Genomic DNA, 12,767 nt, shown 5'->3' with positions numbered 1-12,767 from the left:
ATAAGTCTCTAGCTGATTAAGTACTAGAAATAAGATGAGTTTTAATGTGTGTATTCACTTGAGCATATCTGCCAAGTGTAAAGTTAAAGGATGTAAGGCCATGAGTGTCATGTGGTGTTTGATCCATGTAATTAGGTAGATGAATAACTAAGATTAAAAGTAGTGATTTTGTGTGGTCCTAAAGCTAAGGCCATCAGTTAAATGTAAAGCAGAGTGAGTGCGCATTGTGTGTGCTGTACAAAGATTATTCCTCTGCAATACTTTTGTATGAGAGAAAAGAAAGAAAACTGTTCGGTTCAGCTTCTTCTGTCTTTTGTTTTTGCCTCTGTTCAGCCTTCTGGAAATTAAACCCAGCTAAATCAAGTTACGCTAACAGAAAAGACATCATGATACAGAAAGAAAAGGGTTTGTTTTGGCGGCAATCTTATGATGTGCGTCTTAAAGAACCTCATGCTGCAGCATATGGAGTTTTTGGTAATTTAACACGTTACTCATATTTTCTGTGATAACTTGTATTATCTCGTTACAGTGTTTTGGAAGTTTCATACCAATACTCAGGTGTATATTATAATTTTTTAGTTTATACATTTGCATGTTTTTATACATGTATACATGTTTTGGTACCTCTTAGTTTCATTTATATTGTATGTGTGTAGTTTTCTACTTTAGTATATTAAAAGCCAGTAGACTTAAGGAGTATGTCACCTCCTTTCTTGGTGTTCCGTGGTGGTAGGTGTGACTGCAGTAAAAGAAAATAATAGTAATAAAAATAATTCTAGAGACAAATTCTAACAGAACAATTCTATATTTTTATTTTGTGTTTACGAGTCCAGATCTGTTGCCGACAGTATGCAGTATTTTTAGTTTTTACTTTAACTATTTCCTGATGTTTGCCCCAGGGAAGGCCGGGTACGAAATTCTTTAATTGTCAAAATTAATCATTGTTAGTGATATAGTTCCCTTTCGTTTGCAAAATTAATTTGTAATGCCATTCTCACTTCTTCTGGTCAATGGTGGCATTAAATTTTAGGTGGAGGCTGCACTGCCTGGTTTCAGGATGGGTACAACCCAGTGGCAGTTGATATTGGGGGAGACGAGGGCAATTCTTGGAGCAGTAAGAAAAGAAGTCCATTCAGTGCTGATTTTTTCGGCTCTCTCTGCTATACTTTCCAGCACGGAAAATTTGGAGAGCTCTACGGTGATCTGACATGGATTGATGCTCGCCTGGATATTTGTTCAGCGTCAGGTTTGGCTAAAAGGGCGATAATGGTTTGAAGAGTTCGTCAGCTAATAGTGCAAAAGATCCGATGTCCTCCCCTGGGATCAATCTAATCTTTCAGCAGCAGGTATTTCTATTTATTCCTTAACTTTTTAAATGTTTCACACCTTAAGTTGTAAGAGATATTTTAAATGCAGTTATGCACAATGTGTTACAAAACCTGCATCGTCCCCATCAAATCCTCAAAACAAATCTTCCTCAAAATATTCCATCTTCACCTCCAAAATACCCATAATGTTCAAAAACGTCAATCTGGGAAAGCTACGCGCTGTGCCTTCTTTTCTTCGCCGCGGTTAAACGACTTGGTAGAAAAATCTGAAATTTTGGGACAATCATCTTGAAAGACTCATGAACATCCTTCAATTGAAATCTCTAAAATTCATCCGCTTGATCACTTTTTACTCAAGAGGAAGTCGAATGCCTTGCATTGAAAATACATAACAAAGTATCAAAATTCTACCAAAATAACCAATAAACTCTAACTAAGAATAGGGTAAAATATATGGTATAATATGTACTCATCAAATACTCCCAAACTTAGCTTTTTGCCTGTCCTCTAGCAAAACAAAACTCAAAAACAAAAAATAAAAACTAACAAACTAAAAACTTTAACAAAAATTGACTATGACAATTTTCACTTTCAAGTTGCCATCCATAAAAAATGTTAAAATTGGAACATCTTTTAAAAAATTCCAACCAATACCACCACAGAGTCTAAGCCATTTAGAATTAATTAGAAAAACACTCATGAACTTCATTTGGTATAAAATGAATCAACATGGTTAAAAAGACTCGACTAAAACCCTTACCACTTGTCCATTTTAGTTAATACTTACTAACTTCAAACATAACTATTTTGAAGTTAACCTAAAACCCTTACCACCACAGAGTCTAGTCCATCCGAACTCCAAAGTTAAACGAGTTTGAACGAGAGTAGTACTAGGATGGGTGACCGCCTAGAAAGTCCTCGTGTTGCATCCCTCACAGCCGACCCCACATGGTGGGAAAAGGCTTAAGAAAAACAAAAAGAAGATAGTAATAAAAGTGGTTGTGCAATGTTAGTTCACTTAAACTTTCGATCCAACCCATGTAATGAGTTTTAGGTCAATGGCTCCCAAACCACAAGGACTTTGGGGCACTAGGTGTAGAATGCCCCTAAGGACTTACTAACTTGAGCTGAAAAGGCTATGAAACCAACTAACCACCTCATCCCATGCCAAGACTCTACTATTTGACGCGAGATCACTGCTGATTAGGCATGACTAACCTAGTCACTAAGCAAAGTCTCGGTGGAACAATTATTACTTTATTTATAACAATAAATAAACTTTATTTTTTTTAGAACAAAAATATAAAAAATTAACTTAGATGAAAAGCAAGTGCTTCAATCTCACCCCCACAAATCATGTTGGTGTGAATGTGCTAATTGTGAAAGGATAACTCATGAATTAGTGCCAAAACAACAATAAATAGAAAAGACTCTACTGTGGAATTAATTTCCACCATGTCCATTTCTTCAAATGTTTAAAATAATCTATGAATATTAACTTAAAAAGAATGAAAAATTTTAGCATACTTAAAAATTAAAAATCTAAAAATTTTACCTTTCCACCCCTAAACTTAAATCACACATTATCCTCAAGGTGCGGAAAAAATAAAGAAAGAAAACAAAAATATTAAAACCTTAAAAACTGAAAAATAGCTAACAAAGACAAAAGAAAATAAAAGAAAGAAACAATAAAAGAAAATATAAAATAACAAAGGAAACAGGAACAGAAATAAAAGAAAAGACAATGAAACCGACACACCTGCGATTCGAAGTGGTGACCTGCTGACAAGAAAGAAACAGAGGCGCTGGAAAATATTGGAAAAAGAAGCAAAATTTCAGTGCTCTGGCGCCGTACCCACGAGCCCAGAGCCGTGAAAGCTATCTCCTTCATTTCCTCTTTCCCTTAATTTCTCATGGAACTGAAACCCTAGCTTCCATCATCAACCCAGAACGTCAAAACATGAATCCATCTCCATCTCTGTCAAAAACGGAACCCAGCCATGGAGATCTTTGATTCTAGCCCAGATCTCTCATTCTCTGCGATTATGGTCTCCACTTGGCGATATCTGAAATAAAAATGCATCCAACCATTTCTCCCTCTCGTTTTCACAACCGAAGCTCAAATGAAAACGAAATTCTGACTCATGCATGTATGTTTTCTGTATGTGGACTTGGGGATCCGAGTAAGGCCCCGGGGAATAGGAAATGCAAGGAGCAATGGCTCACAAATGAAGGTGCTGTACACACAGCAAAGATGGCTGCAAGAACTCGGATCTACAAAATGAAAGGTAAATCAAATCCCTCCACAGCGTGGTTTAATATCTCTGAAAGTCATACGGATTTGTGAAATGTTTCTCTCATGCATTTATAGACCTAAAATTTCGTCAATGCTCATGTAATTTTCTGTGACATGGCTTTGATGAATGCCCACCTCTGTGTTGCCTGGACCACCCCCAAACTATATGTAAAACAATATTTTAATGAAATATGAGAGTGAGTGAGCGAAATATAAATGTTGATGAATGGATGATGAATGGATGATGAATGCTCACATAAATGTTGATGAATGGATGATTGATGAATGCGTATTTTTGTATCTTTATTGTTTCGTTTATAGAAGAGTAAGGTTTATATCCCCCTTCTTTTTCATGTATTTGTTTTCTTTTTTCTTGTATTACAAGGAGTTAGGTTTATGTTCTCCTGACTAGGTGTAACTTACTTTTTGTTATTAATAAAATTCCCCTCGTACCGTCTAGGTTTTCTAAAAAAATAAAATAACAAAAGCAATAAACTACTATGGAACGCTTCCCATTTTCAACCAGGGATAAGCCTCTCAACAGAGAGCAGGAAATCCAACATAGGTTTGAAATTTGATCAATACTTTCCACAACTTTGTTTTTTAATTTTTAATTTTAATTCTTTCAGAGTGTTCGTCCTGTAATGTTTGGCAAAGCTAGAATGTCATTGTTCAAGCATAATTCGATGCAAATAAGTTTGTTTGGCAAACATTGATCAACTAGCCATTTGCACTGCATTTTTTATCTAACAAATACGAGAACGCTTTCACATAACATCAATACTATTACATGCTATACCACATATTAACAATAAGCTTCTATTCGCATATACCATTTGCTCGAAGTTTGTTTCTGATCCGACACATATGTGCCACAGCATCACAGATGTTCAATCTTTCTCTAGGCAACTCCGCTGAGCAAGCAACACCAATTTCTAAAACAGAGATTAAACTTTCTATGATGAGGACGCGATTCCTTGCCCTCTCCTCATTAGGATGATTGCTCTCTTGAACAAGACCGGGATCCAAAACCTCTTCCACTTGCTCAGGCAGAGCTGCCTTCACAAAGCTATAAAGGTTTGAAGTTCCTTGAAACATGTCATCGGTCGGTCTTTTTCCTGTAAATATTTCCAACAGGAGGATGCCAAAGCTGTACACATCACCTTGTGTCCACACTTCATGTCCCATGCCATATTCTGCATTCCACAATTCGGAACATTAGATTCTAATTTTCTAATGAAATGCTAAAAGCTCATTTCATGTTTGAAAATTTTAAAATAAATACTGCACAATTTTAAAATACTAGCTAGGGAAAAATAAACCACCAAGTGTATTTACCTGGAGGAGCATAACCAATAGTTCCCTTGATCCCTAAAGAACTTGATTGATTTCCCGAAGAATTTTCAGCGGCTTTTGGTAAGAACCTCACCAACCCGAAGTCACCTACATGTGCAACCATGTCCTCATTGAGAAGAATATTGCTGGGTTTGAGGTCGCAATGAACCATTGGCATCTCACAATGATGATGGAGATAATCCAATGCCATAGCAACATCAATAACAATATTCAACCTCTGAGAAATTGTTAAGCTCCTTGGCCTCTCATTTGTCTCACCAATTGTATGAATTGGATACAGCCATTCCTCCAAGCTCCCGTTAACCATGAACTCATAAATTAAGGCCTTGAAGTCATGTCCGCGATAATCAAAACCAGAACATGCTGAGAGTACCTTGACAAGATTACGGTGTCTAATATTTTTGAAAGCCTCGCACTCAGCAATAAAACTTTTGTATGCTCCGCGACGAACGAGGTTGAGTACCTTGATGGCAACTGTAGTTTCACCTTGCTCAAGTATTCCTTTATAAACGGACCCAAAACTGCCCATACCGACCAAGTTGGTTGAGGAGAATCCATTTGTTGCCTTTAGAAGACTTTGGTAAGACACCTGGGGAAATTTGTCCGAATCACTTGCAGGTTGACCCTTTTTGTCCCTCCGTGAGCAATAAAGGTACAAAAAGGTTAGTGCAAAAATGACTCCAAGAATCCCACAAACGAGGGAGAGAACCAATTTCATGGTTAAGCTCAATCCTTTCTTTTTTGCATGCTGGAGTTTGCACTTTGGCAAATGAAACTCAGGTATGCCCCCACAAAGCTTGCTATTTCCTTCAACTGATGTCGCCGTTGCATTCTTGAACACTCCTTTGATCGGCAACATGCCCTCAAAATTGTTATAAGATAGATTCAGAGATTCCAAAAATACAAAATTTTCTAAGAATTCTGGAATGGTGCCTGACAAGTTGTTGTGAGAAAGATACAATTCTGAAAGACCTCTTAGTGAACTCAAAGTTGATGGAATTGTCCCATTGAAGAAATTTCCATGCATGTCTAGGTACTCTAATTTTATACAACTAACAAGACTAGCCGGAATTTTACCGAATAACATGTTATCAGAGATATCTAAATACTCTAGATTTATTAAAATTCCTATGTTCTCTGGCAGGGAGCCTATAAACTGATTTTGTCCTAAACTCAAATCATACAAGTTCAGCAGACCAAAGATTTCTTGCGATATGATACCGCTGAAATTGTTGGCACCAAGATGTAAGATCCTCAAATTCTGACACTCTGCTAAACTCGGCGGGATATTGCCTTGAAGTTTGTTGCCTGCTAAGACTAACACATTTAATTGACTTAAATTTCTGAAAGAGGATGGAAGATTGCCAGAGAGAGAGTTCCCATCAAAAGTTAATTGATATAACTTGTGCAGCTTTCCCAGACCAGGGGGAATGTGACCTGAAATTTGGTTCTCCTCCATCCCCAAATCCTCTAAGTTAGCCAGATTTACAATCTCATTCGGGATACTTCCTAATATTTTATTTTGAGCTATAATGAAGCTTTGAAGAGAAGAAGACAGGTTTCCTATGCACTGAGGTAACGTGCTTCAAAAATTGTTGGTAAACATTTGGAGAATTTCTAAATGGGTGGCGTTGGTCAAATCGCAGAGAAAGGTCAAGTCATCAATTCCCCAACTTCCGAGATGGTTGTCAGCAAGGACTAACCACTCAAGCTTATGCAAATTCGTCAACGGAGGGACCTTTCCATGCAGGTGGTTACCTCCCATCGCCAATCTAAATAGATTTGAGGCATTTGATAATGAAACAGGAATAGATCCACTGAATTGGTTACTGGAAATAGAAAATGTTTGGAGACTCGGAAAGACCATACCTAAGTTTGAGGGTAGACTCCCTTGGATTTCATTCTCTCCCATAGAAAGGAGTGTGAGAGAAGAGAGATTAAAGATTGAGGGAGGAAGCATACCCGAAAAGCTATTTTCAGCAAAAGAAAGAAAGCTAAGATTGGTCATTCGTCCAAAAATATCCGGGACAGTGCCACTCAAATTATTATAAGTTGCGGAGAACACTTCAAGAGATGATAAATTGCTAAAAGAAGTAGGGACTCCTCCTGTAAAGTGGTTAGAGTGGATGGAAAAAACTCTTAACTTTGACAAGAGGCCAAGCTCCTTTGGAATCTTTCCCATCAGCACATTGAAACTAACACTGAGCGTGAGGAGCTGAGAGCAACGCGACAAGTTAGTGGGAATTTCTCCACTCAGTGAATTGTTGTTTAACCGCAGTCTTCGTAATCTGCGTAGGCGGCCGAATTCTGGAGGAATTTCGTGGCCTAAGCTGTTTGCCCGGAGATCAATGACTCTCAAAAAACTGAAGTTCCCAACATGCGGTGGTATAGATCCTGCAAGTTTCAAGGACGGCAGGCTCAAGCTTGTGACCCTCTTATGACGACGACCACATGTAACGCCATGCCAAGAGCAAAAGTGGATGGTTTCATTCCATGAAGTCAGGACTTTAAAAGGGTCATGAGTTATGCTAGCCTTGATTTCAAGCAAAGCGAGTCTATCTGTCTCATTTCCCGGAAGGGCGAAACAAGGAAGGCAAGAGCGAAGAATGAAAGCATGCAAAAAAAAGGATGACAAAAACACTGCAGAAATGGAGTTGTAAAACCCCATCCCCATGGTGATGATATTTGTTTTGTGCGAAAGTAGAAATTGAGTTGTAAAAAGGTTGAGCTGTATTGATTGTTTGTCTAGCAGCTTTAGCAGCATCCAATTTATAATCATAATCAGAGTGCTCTGTGCGTAGTGGATCAGCCACCCCAATCGCTATCGTACTCGATGAGGGATGTCCTGACAAAAAAATATATCTTTTTCTCTTAATTTTATGAATAAATTCAATATAAATCTAATTTTGTGAACCTAATATTAGGAATGTTCACTTTTTTGAAATTATTATCTTCATTCTTTAACTTAAAACAAATGAAAAAAGAGAGATATTAGTTTTGTATGAAATTTCTCTTTGATTATAAACTGTATCACACAACGACTAACTTGATGAATGTGTTGTTCTTGTTGAGAAATTTTTATGGGTACTAAAAATACAAGTTAGGTGGCGTATTATTCCACGTATTATAATAAAGGTGGACGACAAGGTTGATATATCTTACTTCTTATGTATATTGATAAAAAAAAAAAACAAAAAACAAAAAAGCAAATTCATGAGTTATAAGTTGAGTGAAATAATAACACCATATGGTCGTGTTCGAATACATAAAAAATTGCTCGTTCCTGTTCATATCGATAGTATGCCAATAAAACAATAGTTAGCTTTGGTATTGTACAATGACAATTCCTAATTTTGATGCATTATTGTGTCATTTGTTTATGCCAACAAATAATGTTCGTCCTCACTCCTCTAGTTCCAGATTGGGTGCGGGCTTGCGTCTTGTGAATGGATTGAGGATATACACAAAAGAATAGGTAATGGGAATTTAGGTATGGGCAAGGCTGAGATCAAACAACCAATGCGACAGAGGCGGCCTTGGGGGACCAAAAGGTGTAATTGTACATGGTTCCAAATTTATTTGAAAGGACTTTAATATTTATATTAAAAAAAAAAACTAAAGAGAGTCGCAAGATTATAGGAAGCCGTATTACGCACGAAAGCCGTATTGTCTAAAGGGGTAAGATGAAGCTAAGGGTCCCGAGGTTAGCATTCAAAACTTTCTACGTACTTTTTTGAGATAGCATTTGGTCTTAGGATTGGTACTAATGAAGTGATCAAAGCCACTTCCTGTTCTCTAGCCGCGTCTAACCACTATGAGTCATTAGAAAAAGATCCAACTGTTTTTTTTAATAAAAGGGAACCAGCCGGTGACTTTGCCACGACAGTCCATTCTTCCGGGGGTAGGGAAGACTCACATAGGCATTTCAGCCTCCCCCTAGCCACCATCGTGCGATTCACCAGCGCTAGGAATCGAACCCAAGACATGTCGTGTGGAATACGGGTCTAAAATTCATCCCCAACCACTGGGTCGCCCCATGGTGGTTGAAAAAGATCCAACTGAACCACCTGAAATTTAATTCTTTTTGTTTCTTCCAGTAACTCGTATAGGGAAAGAATGACACGTAGACTGCTATCAGAGTCTGAAATACTAGTAAATAATAACATAACCAACTTCCGTAAATAGCCAAACAAGGCATGCCCAAGTCGCTGATGCCTTAACTAAATCTTCTTAATCTTGTCACCATTCCCACTACGTACCTGATTTACTCTGCTAGGAGCCTAGGAGCCACATCGTCAACATAATACAACCCCTTTCTCTTAGTACCATGCCTAATTACAACCCTAGTTTGGATATCCGGAAGTAAGCAAAAAAATAGAAACATTAGTACGATATAACCCAATTGATCGATAATTTGACTGACTGATAGAAGATGATTTGATAATTCCGGAAGAAGCAAGGTATTGTGTAAGGATAAAGATGAGGTGAGTGCAATTGGACCAGCCTCTGATCCGAGATAATATTTCCATTGGCAGTGACAACACCCTCTGTTGGAGGATGAAATGAGGTGAGTGCAATTGTTCCAGCCTCTGATCCGAGATAATATTTCCATTGGCAGTGACAACACTCTCTGTTGGAGGATGAATCATGGATGAAAGAAAGACTCATCATGCGGCATGTGGTCACGATCTCTAGAAGCAATTTAGACATTTCCCGAATTTCCTGAATTATCTCGATCAACAGAGAGAGATACTTGATCAAAAAAAGACAATATTGTCTTCTCTCCCATGGTTGCAGTAGGCTTAGGTTTAAGATTTTCAATGTCGATTGCCAAGAACAAGCCGCACGACAAGAATTAGGATTATTGTGCTACTTAAAAAACACGAAGAGGCACCGGGTAAATTTTGGTTCTGTGTAGGATTAATGATTGTCCAAAACACAAGACAATCAACGAAGTGTAGGGCAATGACATCCAAGGAAGCTACATGACATGAATAGTATTTTGGGTTTAGGTTTTTTTTTTTTTTTTTTTTTTTTTTTTTTTTTTTTTTCCGGGAAAAGAGACAAGCCGTGACCCTTTTTTTTTTTTAATTTTTTTTTATATAGAAAACCTTGATTGTATGAGTGAAATTTTATTGATAATAAAAAAATTTCCACCTAGTCAAGATAGATGTAAACCTAACCCTTCATAATACAAGAAGAAAAAAAAAAGAAAGATTGAAAACACATGAAAAGGAAGGGGGACATAATATTTTACCCTTCTAGAAACGAAAACAATAATGATACAAGGAAAAAAGAGGGGGGGGGGCCTGAAACCTAACCCATCCATAGCCAAACCTAAAAGTCTAAACCTGTAAAACAAATTAAGTTAGATCACAGGTTAAGAAAATAAAATAAGAAAGTGAGACAAACCTATATGTCGAGATGCACATTCATTTGAGAAGCGGAAGCCAGTAAAGCCAGCATAGTTTGAAAACAAAGCAGTACGAGCCACCAGCAAAGGGGAATCATGCCATACCAAAGTTGGAGAAGACGAACCTATATTAGCAAAGTTGTATGCAACAACATTCCCTTCGAAATATATGTGAGAGGTGTAGAAAGTCATCTTTCGAATGCGATCTAAACAAATAGACCATTGCGTACGAAGAGGCCAAGGAGGGTCAAAAGCAGTCGATTGGAAAGCAAAAATAACACTAGAACAGTCACTTTCCAGCCAAAGACAATGCCATCCCTGCTGATATGCAAACTCTACATCAATAATAATTGCTGATAATTCTGCATAGAAAGAGTTACAATGACCAATCTAATACCAAGATAAAAGTGTAAAACTTTTTTTCTTTTTTGACGGTACGAGAGAAATTTTATTGATAACAAAAAAGAAGTTACACTTTATCATTTTCCGAAGTTAAAGTTGGAGAAGACAAGCCCATGTTAGCAAAATTGTCCGCAACAAAATTTCCTTCGTAATATATGTGAGATGCGTAGTAAGTCATTTTTCAAAAATGAAACACTTCCGGTACTGTTCACTTTTAACGAAAAACCATGTTTTTACCTTTCCCTGGTACTATTCACTATACCTTTATTTGTCATTTTTCATTAAAACTAAAATATTTTTAGACTTTTCGTTAGTTTTCATTTTTGTGAATGTGGTCCAAACAAATACACCATTGCTTACGAAGAGGCCAATGAGGATCAAAATCAGACGACTAAAAAGTGTAAAACTTGATGAGAGTTTTTGGGTTTGTATTTTTGTGTTGTATTCTTCTGTCAAGTACAAGTATAAGCATATCTAGGTACACGAAATCCCCAAATTACAAAGCTATAATAAATAGGGAAGTTGACTCACGCAGAACAACATGCTGGATGGTGGATCCACACCTAAGACTATCGTAATCATTGACGCATGGTTGAATTGCCCAACACTAACAGAACTATTGAAAGTGAACGTTGGCAAAAGACTTGGAGTATGTGTCAGTTGACATGACGGTCAGCAAAGGTTTCCAAGAGTTGGAGCAATAGTGCATAATCTTTCACACAAACATAGCCCTCTATATTTGGACACGCCAACCTAATCCGTATGTATATTTTAGTGTACACAAAATATGGACCAGTGCATCACGTGTCATAATATAAATATAGGAATACTTCAAAAAAAAACCTTCTTCCTGCTTCATTATGACATGTAATGTACTAACTTGTGTTATAGGTACATGGAAAAATCTCTCTTCTAAGGACTGTCAAATGTACATGGAAAAATCTCTCTTCTAAGGATTGTCAAATTTTATTGCCAATAGATGGTGGCAAAAAGGCACTGTTATAAATCGTGATCGATTCCCCATTTAAAGTAGTGGTGAAATTAGATTGTTGATTTGAATTCATGCTTTGAACGTGTAATCAAGACTTACACAACTAATTAATTTGCAAAGTAGGCCAGTAATACTTGACCTATGAGAAGCTATATCAAATCATGATGTAAAACCCAAGAAATTAAATGAAATCATCATTTTCAGATGAACTAGTTTGGCTAAAATGCATCTGTTTTCAGCTTTCAACTTGCTTTTTGGAATGTACATAGCACTGGCCTACAAGTACTTTAGCTAGTGTTGGAAAATTTCTTCTGCATAATTTAGTCCAGTCAATTATTGATGGTCTCTCAGTGTTGGAAAATGGATGCATAGATGGGGAAAGAGATCCTCTCCGGATCTCTGTCCACCAAACTCAGTGAACCGAACCCTTAAAATTTGATCCAACGGCTAAAGTTATTATAACTTTTAAAGGGGCTCTTGTTTTTAGCTGTTTGATCAAATTTCAAAAGCCTGGATCACTGGATTTGATGGAAGAGATTCGGACCCATAGATAGCTTTCCATTGCCAATTATTACAAGCCTACCAATTGCTTACTCAGAAGTCCTACCGGACTTGGCATCAGTCAAGCACTAGTTTGTGTATCCAATATCTGTTATTTTCCAACACTAATGATGAGTTTAAATATACGAAGAAATAGCAATTAAAGTAGTCCATAATGATATTTTTTTTTTTTTAAAGTGCAAGTAACAACTTCGGAATTTCTTTCAACTCACTCAATCAATGGTTCGAGATTACTCATTTCATCACTGAAAGCCTTCGGTAAAATCTCATTATAGACTTTGTGTAGGTCAACTGTCAAGTATCGATCGTCTACCATTGTTGCAAAATACTTAAGTCGCCGGTGTGAGAACACTTATGGTTTGTAACTCGGTATTTATATGTGCCTTTATGGGTGCGCCCTTTGATCATAGAGTACAATAT

The 12,767-nt window shown here is 37.2% G+C and overlaps 1 protein-coding gene and 1 long non-coding RNA gene across 2 annotated transcripts in view; one reads left to right on the top strand and one right to left on the bottom strand.

Moving 5' to 3' along the window:
• The first annotated feature begins 3,403 nt into the window (after window positions 1-3,403).
• LOC125477217 lies at window positions 3,404-3,851 on the top strand. Its single transcript, XR_007258400.1, has 2 exons — window positions 3,404-3,616; window positions 3,700-3,851. It is a non-coding gene; the product is annotated as an uncharacterized LOC125477217 (long non-coding RNA).
• Window positions 3,852-3,930: 79 nt separating this feature from the next.
• The window catches only part of LOC108865780 (probable LRR receptor-like serine/threonine-protein kinase At3g47570), a 30,160-nt gene continuing 21,323 nt past the window's right edge, over window positions 3,931-12,767 (bottom strand). Inside the window, exon 2 of the mRNA XM_048584173.1 lies at window positions 3,931-4,820. Within this exon, the coding sequence (XP_048440130.1) occupies window positions 4,444-4,820 (377 nt within the window). The 3' untranslated portion in view covers window positions 3,931-4,443. The remainder of the gene's footprint in view (window positions 4,821-12,767) is intronic.

The sequence above is a fragment of a genome, unplaced genomic scaffold (genome assembly GCF_019419815.1).
Source record: "Pyrus x bretschneideri cultivar Hongxiangsu unplaced genomic scaffold, Pyrus_bretschneideri_v1 Contig200, whole genome shotgun sequence".
Lineage (NCBI taxonomy): Eukaryota > Viridiplantae > Streptophyta > Magnoliopsida > Rosales > Rosaceae > Pyrus > Pyrus x bretschneideri.
The sequence above is the reverse complement of the archived record's forward strand: the minus strand, read 5'-3'. Positions and strand labels throughout refer to the sequence as shown.